The sequence below is a fragment of the Pongo abelii genome, chromosome 14 (genome assembly GCF_028885655.2).
Source record: "Pongo abelii isolate AG06213 chromosome 14, NHGRI_mPonAbe1-v2.0_pri, whole genome shotgun sequence".
Classification (NCBI taxonomy): domain Eukaryota; kingdom Metazoa; phylum Chordata; class Mammalia; order Primates; family Hominidae; genus Pongo; species Pongo abelii.
In genome coordinates, this window is record NC_071999.2 from 120081323 (window position 1) to 120094554 (window position 13232).

Genomic DNA, 13232 nt, shown 5'->3' on the forward strand with positions numbered 1-13232 from the left:
CAGCTTAGCAGGTGGACATGAAGGTGAGCACACTGGAGAGCTGGCTCCAGCTGTCCCTTCCCTCCGTCGTAGGAGCCTGCCCAGGGGAAATAGCCAGGGCTGGGTAGGTGCGTGTTAACTAACGGCAGCCAGGCATTTCCCACATCCTAAAATGGCAGGGGGCTGGGACCATCTTCCTGCAACCACCCGTGGAGGACCACACATCAGGACCCTGGGCCTGGGGAGGCCAGGGACCCAAGGATGCTCTGACAGTCACCATGGCCAGGTCCTGGTCACCTCTTGAGCTCAGGCCACAGCCCTTTTCCTCAATCAGCCTCACTGCACAAAATGCAAAGTGTGCAACATTTCAAAGACAAGGAGCCCCTGGCCTCTGATAGGGAGAAGTTCGTGGATGATTTTCATGCATTAGCAGGAAGTTGTGCTTGGACAGTCCCCTCGGGCCTGGGGTCTCCCAAGAGTGTGGCAGAGGATGCAGTGGAGACTAGGATCCCAGGAGGGGTGGGCCTGGTGTGCTGGAGCCGGCTGGGACTCGCGGCAGCCTCTGGGCCCTGCCCCTGCCCCTGCCCCTGCCCCTGCCCCAACCAGGCTCTCCCCAGCATCCACCTGCCTGGAGGAACTGGAAACAAACAGAAACAGACAGCAAGCTAATGGCCAGATCCAAAAACCAGAGGGAAAGCGGGTTGTTACCATTTGGTGTGGGGGCTGGGAAGGAAGGCAGAACTCTGGGAACTGAGATGATGCTGAAAAGCCGACAGAGGCTGCTAGGGCCAGGCTGTGCGAGGACGGGAGGGATGCCTCCACGACACCAAAGCCACTCAGCCACATGCAGGAGGGTGAGGGGATGAACATGCCAGCACAGACACCATGTGACGCAACCGCAGTTGTATTAAAGTGATGGGGTCCTGAGTGCTGTTTTCATTTTCTTATCTTCATTTCACACCTTTGTAAATAAAGTTATTAAATTAAAATTGGAAAACCAGGTAGGGGACTGACTTGGGAAGAACAGCACAGTACGTCCAGGCAGCGTCCAGTCTGATTGACATGGGCCCTGCGGGTCCTGGAGGACAGCGAGGAGGGACTGCGGCCGGGCCTTGCAGGGCTGCGCGGAGCGGGTACTGTGGGATGGGGGTGACCCTGCTGCCTTCAACTCCCATCACTAGCACGCCCCATGCCACAGTCCCTGTGCACGCAGAATGTTCTGGATGAGGATGCTGTTGGAGGACACTGCACCAGCCACACGACCAACCCCCACAGCTTGGCGGCGACTCCGAGCGACCAGGGCACACAGGCCCACCTGCCTCAGCCAGCAGCACAGGCCAGGATTCATCATTAAAGAAACGGGAAAACAGAGAGGCCGGGGAGAGCGACCAAGCTAGGCTGCGCTGAAGGAGGGCAGGGGCCTGTGGGGCTGTGGGCAGCCCCCGGGGAATAGCCCCAGGTGCGTCATCTCTGCAGGGATGAGCTATGTCCACAAGTGCACAGTGGCCATCTGACGGCCTCAGAGCTTTCAGAAAGGCAGATCTAAGAGGGATCAAGTCAACCACTAGAAATGTAAGCGGAAACAGGCCTCCATGGTTCATCCAGAACCACTCTTTCATCTCAGGTGACATTTATTCCACCCCAGGAGAATTCTTTAAAAGGAACATTCCAGCAGAACGGAAAACTTCGCTGTGAAATCACCCTGACTTCAAGGAGGGAGGGACGTCAATGGGAATCCACACCTTCTCGGACTTTCCAAAGTCACCCGCTCCCGAGCCCGCAGGATAGAGTGGCCAGGCCGTGCTCACACGGCGGCTCCTGCGGGAGGCTGCCCCCGGGCGCCCCGCCTTCTCCAAGGACATTCCTAACTGAGGTGCCAGGGCCAGCACCGCCGGGCTCCTGAACGCACCCGCTGCCTCTAGGAGAGCACCTGGCAGAAAGGGGACGCGGAGCCGCCCTCCCCTCCCGCATGCGGCCCCGCTCGATTCCTGGAATCATATTTTTGGACCTGCTGCCGCAAGCAGTTCCCGCCCTCGGCCCTTTCAATTCCTCTTTCGGGAGGGGACTGCTCTCCACCCCTCTCAGGAGGACGAGGCGCGGCCCGGGGGTCCCTCACCTCCAGCCCAGCAGAGGGAGGGCCGCGGGGAAGCGGTTTGGGTTTTAACCATTGTGTTTCTTTCGCACTTTGGAAACCGACTCCCGGCTTCCCCGCGGGGAGGCGTCTGACAGCGAGTGTTTCCCGGACAGCCCCGCAGCGTCTCACCGGCCTGCGCGGGGATCCTGGGGTCGCTGGGGGATGGGCGTGGGGGACGCGGGGCGGGCTGGGGCTCCTGGGACCCTGAGGCCAGGCCTCGCCGGGCGGAGCTGGGGGGCGGCAGCAGCGCTGCCTCTCGGGAGGGGTTGGAGGCGCGCGGGCGCCAAGGGTTCCCCCGCATCCCGCCCGCCGGCTGCTCACCGTCTCGGGGTCGTTCTCGAACACCTCCCGCGCCTCCTCGCGGCTGCACAGCTCCTCCACGCACTCCCTCTCCAGGTGGCCCTGCTTGGCCTCCTCGAAGACCTGGAAGGCGCGGCGCTGCCTGGGCCGCAGGAACTGCGTGGCCTCGCGCGCCGGCAACAGCGCGGCTGCCCGGAGGGAGAGAGGGGGACGCGTCAAGCCGCGCCCGGAGCCTCCTCCCGCCGCCCGGGGACGGGGTCTCGGGCCCGCGGGACTCACCAAGCGCGCACTCCGCGGCCAGCAGCAGCAGCAGCTGCAGCGCGCGGCGCAGGGCGGCGGGCCCGGGCGAGAGCGAAGGGGCCATGGCGGGCCGGGGACGCGCGGTCAGAGCGCCCGGGAGGCCGAGGCGAGCCGCGGGCGCCGCGGGGCGGAGGCTCCGGTCATCCCGTCCTGGCGGCCCTGAAGGTCACATCGCGGCGGCGGCGGCGGCGGCGGCGGCGGTGGCTGAGGCGGCGGCACCTCGAGCGCTCGGTCTGGGCGTGTTCGGGCGGCTGCGCGCGGGGAGGCGGCGGGGGCGGGACCAGCGCGCGGGCGGGGCGCGGGTTCCCGGGAGGATCCGGGCGCGGGGAAAGCGGAGCGTCCGGGACGCGGCGGGACTCGAGTGTTTCGGAAAAGGAGCGTCTCCCAAGGCGGTGGTTGTCTTCACTAGCGATGGGGTAAAAGGAGGACGCAATACCTGGTTCAACTTGAGCAGGTACATTTTGACCATATTCCAGGTATCATGTGAAGATTTAAGCCTCTTTCCAACCCGCACTCCCCCCGAATCTACTGCATCCTTTTTGGAGTCTTCATTCTTAGGCACATTTTGTCAAGACTTAAAACCTACCAAAGAAAAAGATACACTGAGGTCAGATCCAATCCCACTGGGGGCCAGCGAGTGAAATGCGACGGTTTCCTTTTGTAATCTCTGTTTTTCATAATGATGACATTCAAAATCTTGAGGTTTCCCAGTAGATATTTAAGCTGAAAGCAACATTGTGCTTGTCTTCAGAGACCAAGACTTTCTGGCTCTTGTCTTGGAATATTTCGCAAAGTCGTAGGCAAAACACACACCAACAAACAGAACCAAAACACAGCAGACCACTCACGGGGAACCGAACCAGGCAGTTAGCCCAGCATCCCCCTGCTGCGGGGAGGAGGTAGCTTGGATACTCCTCTCTGGAGAATCCTGCTCTGGAAATCCCCACACCCCAAAATGCAATGTAGAGGGGCAGTGAGTCAGCACCCAACCCCAAAATGGATGGCCGTTCTGCTCAGCAGGCTCAACGCTGAGATCCCCAGATCCAGTTTCTCTTTGCTTTCTGTAATTGGAAGAATGGAATAGGATTGCTGCTAGAAATCTTTGAGGTCACTGGTTTGAAAGTGGGATTATGAGCATGAATTTTTGTTTGTTTGTTTGTTTGTTTTCAGACGGAGTCTCGCTCTGTCGCCCAGGCTGGAGTGCAATGGCGCGATCTCTGCTCACTGCAAGCTCCGCCTCCTGGGTTCACGCCATTCTCCTGCCTCAGCCTCCCGAGTAGCTGGGACCACAGGCGCCCGCCACCACGCCCGGCGAATTTTTTTTATTTTTAGTAGAGAAGGGGTTTCGCCGTGTTAGTCAGGATGGTCTCGATCTCCTGACCTCGTGATCCGCCCGCCTAGGCCTCCCAAAGTGCTGGGATTACAGGCGTGAGCCACCGCGCCCGGCCGAGCATGAATATGTTAATTTAGGCAAATGAATGTCCGTGGGAATGATCTTCAAAGAGAATTAAAGTGGGATAGAGAGGTCATCTATCTGCACCTGTGTCTGAACCAGAATGACGAGGCACTAGTCAGCTAGTCAGCTAGCTAGTCAGCTAGTTACTGGAGCAGGCGGAGTAAGGAGTACCCCTGGGCTTCTGCCCCGAAACCACCACGGCTACTTCAAAACAATATTACGTCAATTTTCCTGCTTGTTCTTGAGAAGCACTGGTTTCCAAAATTGGATGGGGTGATACATGTTTTAATCAGTATTTACACTGATTACTCCTTGATCACTTCATCAGACAAATAATTCGTTGAGCACCTACTATGTGCCAGGCAGTGTAATTCATTGAGCACCTACTGTGTGCCAGGCAGTGTCTGAGGCACTTCTAGCCATTATTTCCTAAGGGTTCCAGCAGCCCATGGATAAACTTCAAAGAGTGTAAGCTCCTACAAATTGTTCGTAATTATTTTCTGCACATTTTTGTAGTTTTGGAGAAGAGAGTTTATGGAGTTCTTGCAATTCTCAGAATTATTTGATCCCTTTAGGAATGAGCATCTCTAGCGTCTGCCTGTTCATCTGGGACAATCTGCACCTGGCCGTGGGCCTGCTGCTTCAGGTCAGTAGGTATCAGAATGACCTCAGTTGGATGAGGCAGTTCAGGACCCCTGGCCTCCTTTTAGTCTGGACCCCACTCTCATTCCTCATATTCTCTATTCACTCGTTCTACTGAGTTACTATCCTAGTAATGACAATGCCACCTATCATGTAGAGACTTGGTTTGATAAAATGCATTCACATTCAACTGCTCGTTTTGATTTCTATAACTGGGGAATACAGAAAGCAAATATGGGGTGCAATGGGAGGATGTCTCCATTACCCCAGATAACTCCAAAATCCTTCACCTAGTTACCAGTGCAGGAAATTCGTTCGAAGGCAGAAATGCAAAATGAATAAGAAACAATTTGGATGTTTTCCAAAAATGGAGAGTTGACAGGCACTATATTGTACAACCTGAAATATCAATGGTGAAGTAGACAGTTCATCTCCACAGAGGGCAGGAGGTTGGACCCAGGGCAATGGATGTTTTATATGGATGGTTAACCGGTCTGTGGCCATGAGGTGGAAGGCTGTGTACACCTGTGAAGCCATCATCACAATCAAGTTAGGGAACATATCCATCACCCAAAAAAGTGTTCTCATGCCCTTTGGTAATTCCTCCCTCCTAAATGTCCCTACCCTACCCCATATCCCAGTTCCTATGCAAAAACCGCTGACCAGCTTTCTATCACTATAGATTTGTTTGCATTTTCTAGACTTTTATATAAAAAGAATTATACTGTATGTACACTTTTTTGTCTGTTTTTTCACTTAACATATTTATTTTCAGAATCATCTATCTTGTTGCAGGTGTATTCCTTTTTATTGCTCAGTAGTATTCCACTGTGTGGATATAACACAATTTGTTTATCATTTACCTGTTGAGGGACATTATACTTGCTTCTAAATTTTTACTATCACAAATAAAGCTGCTGTAGGCATTCATGTGTGTGTCCATTGTGTGCACATGTGCTTCCATTTCTCTTGGGGAAATATCTAGGAGCAGAGTGTCTGGATCCCATGGTAGGTATTTGTTTAACTTTTTAAACTGTTTTTCAAAGTGGTTATACCGTTTTTCATTTTCACCTTCGATGCATGAGGGTCCCAGTTGCTCCACATCCCCACCCATACTTTCTGTGGTCACTTTAAAAATTTTTACTCACTCTAATATGTATATAATGGTATTTCATTGTAGTTTAAATTTGCATTTTTCAAATAACTAGTGATGTTGAACAAATTTTGTTGTACTTATTGCCATCCAGATATCTTCTTTGGTGAAATATCTGTTTCAGTTTTTCTTTCTTTTCCTTTACTTGGTGATATGGTTTGGCTGTGTCCCCACCCAAATCTCATCTTGACTTCCCACGTGTTATGGGAAGGACCTGGTGGGAGGTAATTGAATCATGGGGGCAAATCTTTCCCATGCTGTTGTCATCATAGTGAATAAGTCTTACAAGATCTGATGGTTTTAAAAAGAGGAATTCCCCTGCACAAGCTCTCTGTCTTTGCTTTCTGCCATCTATGTAAGACGTGACTTGCTCCTCCTTACCTTCTGCCATGATTGTGAGGCTTCCCCAGCCACGTGGAACTGTAAGTCCAATTAAACCTCTTTCCTTTGTAAACTGCCCAGTCTCAGGTGTGTCTTTATTGGCAGCGTGAAAATGGACTAATACACTTGGGATGTTTGGTTTTCCAATTGTCGAGCTGTTTGTTGAGTTTTAAGAGTTCTATAACTATTCTAGAAGGAAGTCCATTATCAGATGTGTGGTTTGCAAATATTTATTTCCAGTCTGTGGCTTGTCTTTTCACTCTATTAAATGTGTCTTTAGCCAGGCATGGTAGTGGGTGCCTGTAGCTTCGGCTACTTCAGAAGCTGAGGCAGGAGGATTTCTTGAGCCCAGGAGTTTAAGGCTGGCCTGTGCAATAGAGTAAGACTCTGTCTCCAAGATAAAAAGAAATTAAAGTGTCTTTCAAAGATCAGAATTCTTAATTTTGAAGTGCAGCTTATTTTCTTTAATGGATTCTGCTTTTGGTGTCACATTTGCCTAACTCAAGGTCACAAAGATTTTATTACAGAAGTTCTGTAGATTTCGGTTTTACATTTAGGATGGTGATCCATTTTGAATGAGTTTTTATAAATGCTGAGGTATGAATCAAAGTGTGTATCTGTACGTATGTGCCTAGGGAAATGCAATCATCCCAGCACTATTTATTAAAAAGACTATTCTTTCTCCACTGACTTGCCTTTGCACATTTGTCAATAACCAATTGATAATATATGTGCAAATCTATTTGTAGACTCTGTTCTGTCCCATTTATTTGTTTGTCTCTTTTTAAAGTTAATACCACACTGACTTGACTATAGTAGATTCATAACAAGAATTGAAGTCAGGTAATGTAAATACTCAGGCAGTGTAAATACTCAAACGTTCTTCTTTCTCAAAGTGTGCAGTTGTTTGGTTATTCTGTTTTCTTTGCATCTACATATGAATATTAGAATCAGCTGGTCATTCTCTACAAAAAGCCTGCCAAGATTTTAATTGAGATTGCATTAAATCTATAGGTCAATTTTTAGAGAATGAACAGTTTGACAATATTGAGGCTTCTGATCTGTGAACACGGTATATCTTTCATTTATTTAAGTCTTCTTAAATTATCTCTGCAGTATTTCATAGTATTCAATGTACAGGCCTGATATATATGTTATTAGATTTGTTTCTAAATATTTCACTTTCTTTGTCCTATTGTAAATGGCATTATTTATTTATTTATTTATTTTTTGAGACAAGATGAAATCCTACTCTGTCACTGAGGCGGCAGTGCAGTGACACAATCTCAGCCCACTGCAACCTCTGCCACCCAGACTCAAGTGATCCTGCCACGTAGCTGGGACTACAGGCATGTGCCACCATGCCTGGCTAATTTTTTGTATTTTTTGTAGAGATGGGCTTTCACCATGTTGTTCAGGCTGGTCTTGAATTTCTGGCCTCAAGCAATCCATCCCCCTCAGCTTCCAAAACTGCTGGGATTACAAACTGCTTGTAATTTTTGTGTATTTATCTTGTATTATGCAACTTTGCTTAATTCAGTGATTAGTTCTGATTTTTTTGTAGCTTCAATAGAATTTTTCTTACATAGATAATCATGCTGTCTGTAAATATAGACACTTTTACTTCCTCCTTTCAAATCTGGGTGCTAATTAATTCTTTTCTGTCTGGTTGCACTGCCTAATAACCTCCCATGCAATGTTGACTGGAAATGGAGACAGTGTGTACTCTTGTGTTGTTCCTGATCCTATGTGAAAATAATCCAGTCTTTCACCATTAAATATAATGTTAGCTGTAGGCTTTTCATAGATTATCTTTATCAGGTTGAGGAAGTTCTCTTCTATTTCTAGCTTCCTGCAAATTATGTTTTAAAAATTAGGAATGTGTATTAAATATTATCAAAGTTTTCTTCTGCATCTATTCTATTGAGATGATCATATGGGTTTTTTTTTCATTCATTAATGTGTGAATTATCTTGATTGATTTTTGAATGTTAAATCAATTTTGTGTCCCTGAAATAACCCTAACCCCACTTGTTCATGATATATCATACTTTTAAATTATTGATGAATTCAATTTGCAAAAACGTGTTAAGAATATTTGCATCAATGTTTATGAGGGTACTGATCTGTTGTTTTCTTTCTTTGTTTGGTTTGATATCTAAGAAATGTTGGCCTCATAGAATTGTTAAGTATTTCTTCCTCTTTAATTTTATGGAAGTGTTTGTGTAGAATTGGTCGTATTTCTTCCTTAGATGATTGGCAAAAATCACAATGATGCCATCGGGACCTATAGTTTTCTTTGTGGGGAGGTTTTTACCTATAAATTTAATTTCTTTAATATATATTCTTTAAGGCTGGGTACGGTGGCTCACGCCTGTAATCCTAGCACTTTGGGAGGCCGAGGTGGGTGGATCACTTGAGGTCAGGAGTTTGAAACCAGCCTGGCCAACATGGTGAAACCCCGTCTCTACTAAAAATACAAAAAAATTAGCCAGGCGTGGTGGCGGGCACCTGTAATCCCAGCTACTTGGGAGGCTGAGGCAGGAGAATTGCTTGAATCCCGGAGGTGGAGGTTGCAGTGAGCTGAGATTGTGCCACTGCACTCCAGCCTGGGCAACATAGCAAGACTCTGTTTCTATGTATACTTTAATAGATAGTCTATTTCTTTTTATTGGCTTTGGTAATTTGTTTTTTGGGGGAAGTTTTCCCATTGTATCTAAGTTGTTTACTGTGCTAACATAAAGCTGCTCATAATAGTTTCTCAACACTCTTTGTTGTTGTTGTTGTTGTTGTTTGAGACAGAGTCTCACTCTGTCACCCAGGCTGGAGTGCAGTGGAGTGATCTTGGTTCACTGCAATCTCTGCCTCCTGGCTTCAAGCAATTCTCCCGCCTCAGCCTCCCGAGTAGCTGGGACTACAGGCATGTGCCACTACAGCTGGCTAATTTTTGTATTTTTAGTAGAGACGAGGTTTCACCATGTTAGCCAGGCTGGTCTCGAACTCCTGACCTCAAGTGATTCACCCGTCTTGGCCTCCCAAAGTGTTGGAATTACAGGCGTGAGCCAACATGGCTGGCCCTTCAATACTGTTTGAATCTCTGTAGATATGTATTAATGACACCTCTCTTGATAGTGACAATTTGTCTTTTTTTTTTTTTTTTTTTTGTCATGTCATTCTGGCTGGAGATTCAACAAGTTTATTGATCTCAAATAACTAGCTTTTGGGTTTATTGATATTTCTCTATTATTTGTCATTTTCTATTTTCTCATTATACAATCAATTTTTATAATGTTCTTTCTTCTGCCCACAGAAGAAAAATGAAATAAAGTGTGTTTCATTTGCTCTTCTTTATTCAGTTTCTTAAGTGGAAAGCTGAGGTCATTTATTCGAGATCTTACTTCTTTTCTAATATAGATGTTTATGCTAGAAATTTTCCTTAAAGCCATGCTTTAGCTGTATCCTACATGTTTTAAATCCCACACTTAAGTGAGTCATTTCCATTTAGTTCAGAATACTTCATAATTTTCCTTTTAATATCTTCATTGACCCATGGGTTATTTAGAACTGTGTTATTTAGTTTCCAACAATTTGGGAAGTTTCTAGATATCTTTGTGGTTATCAATGTATAATTTGGCTTTATTGTGGAAAGAGAACATACTGTATATGACTTGAATTCTTTTTAATTTATTGAAACTTGTTTTGTGGCCAGAAGATGGTACATCTTGGTAAACGTTCTGTGTGTTCTAAAAAAGAATGTTTATTCAGCTCCTATTGGATGGAATGCTCTATAAATGTCAACCAGGTCAAGTTAGATGATAGTCTTGTTTAAGTCTACCATATCCTTGCTCATTTTCTGCCTTCTTATTCTATCAGTTATTAAGAATAGAGTGCTGAAATCTCCAACTAGAATTTGGATTTGTCTATTTCTCCTTACAATTCAAGTTTTGCTTCATGTATTTTGAAACTTTTTTATTTGGTGCATAAATATTTAAAATTATGTACTCCTGAGTAATTGATCCCTTTATCATAATGAGATATAATATTCTTTGCTCTAAAATCTATTTGTCTGATTGTTAAAATAACCATGCCAGCTTTCTTTTGATTAGTGTTTGCGTTATATATATATATATATAATTTTAAAAATTATTTTTCCTTTATCCTATTTTTGTCTTCATGTTTAAGGTAGGTTTCTTGTAGGTAGCATGTAACTGAGTCTTCCTTTTTTTAATCCAATCTGATATTTGCCTGTTAATTGGGATATTAGATCATTTTCATTCACTATAATTTTTAAAATGATTTGGTCTAAACCTACTACCTTGTCGTTTGTTTTCCATTATTCCCATTTCTTGTTTCCTTTCCTTTATTTTATTTTATTTTTTGCCTTCTTTTGGATTAACCAAATTTTTTATGATAGAATTTTCTCCCTTGTTGGCTTACTAACTGTAACTCTTTGTTGTGTTATTTTGGTGTTGCTTTGTGATTTTTATTATACAGCTTTAACTTATTAGAGTCACCTGTTCACTTCCAGCAGTCTGCTTCTATTTCTCTCCTCTCTTTATGTTGTTGTTTTCTTGCATTTTACTTCTATATATGTCATAAACCTTACAATACAGAGTACTATTTTTTGCTTTAAACAATGCTTTTAAAAATATTTAAATAATAAGAAAAAAATATTTACTCATATCTTTATCATTTCCAGCACTGCTATTTCTTTGAGTAGATGCAGACTCAATCTGGTATCATTTTTTTTGTCTGCCTCAATAAAAACCTTTAAAATGTTCTTGAGCGTATGTGTGTTGGTGACACATTCTTTCAGTTTTTGTATGTCTTTAAAAGTCATTTTTTTAAGGATCTTTTTTACTGGAAATAGAATTCTAGATGGACAGTTTCCCCTGTGCCTTTTAATTTCAAAGACATTGCCCTCCCGTATTTTAGCGTATATTGTCTCCAACAGGAAATCTGCAATCATTCTTTTCTTTGTTCATCTGTACATCATGTCTTTTTCCTCTGGCTGCTTTTAAGATTTTCTCTTTATCGCTAATTTCAAGAAACTTTATCACATTGTGCCCTGTAGTTTCTCTCAAGTTTCTTGTGCTTGGGGTTCATTGAGATTCTTGGATTTGTGGGTTTCTAATTTTTATATTTGGAAAATTTTGAGGTATTATTTCCTCAAATATTGTTTTCTGTCCCCAGGATGCTCTCCTTATTTAGAGAACTCCAGGTACACATACAGATGGCTGCTTGGAGTTTTCCCAGAGCTCACTAAGGCTATTCTGTTTTCATTGTTTAGTCTTTTCCCCCTCTGCGTGGGTTTGATTTTAGTTAGCTTCTGTTACTATGCCTTCAAGTTCCCTATTCTTTTGCAATGTCATATCTGCTGTTAATTATATCCAGTATATCCTTCATCTCAGACAATTTATTTTTTATCTCTAAAGTCTTGCTTTTAGGCATTGTTAGGGCAAAACCAGAGCCACAGGGAGTCAGGGCAAAAGCTGCCACTCCAGGCAAAGCCTTTGTGAGCACTCACCCTAATGTCCTGTGGATAATGAGATTTTCCACGCTGAGGGATGGAAACGGGAACTATTCCGGACCTGTGAGAGCTACGGGATTGGTCCCTCTACTCCTTTCAGGTGGTTCTTTTTTTGTTTTAGAGACAGAGTCTTGCTCTGTCACCCAGGCTGGAGTGCAGTGGCCCGATCTCGACTCACTGCAACCTCCGCCTCCCGGAGGCGGAATAGCAATTCTTCTGCCTCAGCCTCCTGAATAGCTGGGATTACAGGCATATGCCGCTATGCCCGGCTAACTTTTTGTATTTTAGCAGAGATGGGGTTTCACTGTGTTGCCAGGCTGGTCTTGAACTCCTGAGCTCAGGCAATCCACCCACGTCGGCCTCCCAAAGTGCTAGGATTACAGGCATGAGCCACCGCGCCCAGCCCAGGTAGTTCTTTCTCTGGCCTTGGGTCATTTCTTCTCAAGGGTGTGGTGATTTAGCTGGAAACCGGAGAAGATCTTCTGCAAATCTCCAAAGTCCTTTTTCCCATGAGGCTCATTCTTCTCTCGTGCTCCTCCCCATGCCCTGCTGCTTCAGCCTCCTGGTCACCTGGCTCTGCCCCCACTCGAGGGGTCATCGGGCTCTGCCTGGCTTCTCCTCTGAGTGATGTTAGAGCTCTCCCCAGGCCATGAGCAGGCAGTCATTGGCTCACCTCCAGGCATCTGACGGGTCCTCCAGGTGTGTGACTGGCCTTGCAGGTGTGTGACGGGCCCTCCAGTTGTGTGATGGATGCTCCAGGTGTGACGGGCTCTCCAGTTGTGTGACGGGCCCTGCAGGTATGAGGGGCCTTGCAGGTGTGTGATGGGCCCTCCAGGTATATGACGGGCCCTCCAGGTGTGTGAGGGGCTCTCCAAGTGTGTGACGGGCTCTCCAGGTGTATGACGGGCCCTCCAGGTGTGTGACGGGCCCTCCAGGTGTGTGAGGGGCCCTCCAGGTGTGTGACGTGCCCTGCAGGTGTGAGGGGGTGTGACGTGCCCTGCAGGTGTGTGACGTGCCCTGCAGGTGTGATGTGCCCTCCAGGTGTGTAAGGGGCCCTCCAGGTGTATGGTGGGCCCTCCAGATGTGTGACGGGCCCTCCAGGTATGTGACAGGCCTTGCAGGTGTGTGATGAGCCCTCCAGGTGGACGGAGTGCATTGGCCTGGAGGTTCCCCCTTTCCCATCACACAGCTCCTCACCGCTCACAGCCTTGCCTGTCGAGAGCAAGGAGGTCGAGAGTGTATGTGTGTTGATGGTGATGGGCGGGAGGGGGTCGGGGTGAGGGTCTGTCTGGTAGTTTTTGGTAAAGGAGTTCTTTCCTGGGGCAGCACCCGCACCAGGCCGTGTTGGAACCTGAGG

At 46.5% G+C, this 13232-nt stretch overlaps 1 protein-coding gene and 1 long non-coding RNA gene across 5 annotated transcripts in view; one reads left to right on the forward strand and one right to left on the reverse strand.

Moving 5' to 3' along the window:
• Positions 1-3667, reverse strand: part of GAS6 (growth arrest specific 6) — a 48862-nt gene extending 45195 nt beyond the window's left edge. For 3 of the 4 annotated variants that reach the window (XM_063715069.1, XM_054529317.2, XM_054529316.2), the window contains exons 1-2: positions 2693-2990; positions 2435-2601 (exon numbers count right to left, since the gene is read on the reverse strand). In XM_063715069.1, coding sequence (XP_063571139.1) covers positions 2435-2601; positions 2693-2777 — 252 coding nt within the window. In that variant the 5' untranslated portion in view covers positions 2778-2990. Of the gene's footprint in view, positions 1-2434; positions 2602-2692 lie in introns of all 4 variants that reach the window. The other variant, XM_024231025.3, reaches the window with a different exon arrangement.
• Positions 3080-13232, forward strand: part of LOC100460925 (uncharacterized) — a 58285-nt gene continuing 48132 nt past the window's right edge. The window contains exon 1 of the long non-coding RNA XR_008512850.2: positions 3080-3167. This is a non-coding gene — a long non-coding RNA (uncharacterized LOC100460925). The remainder of the gene's footprint in view (positions 3168-13232) is intronic.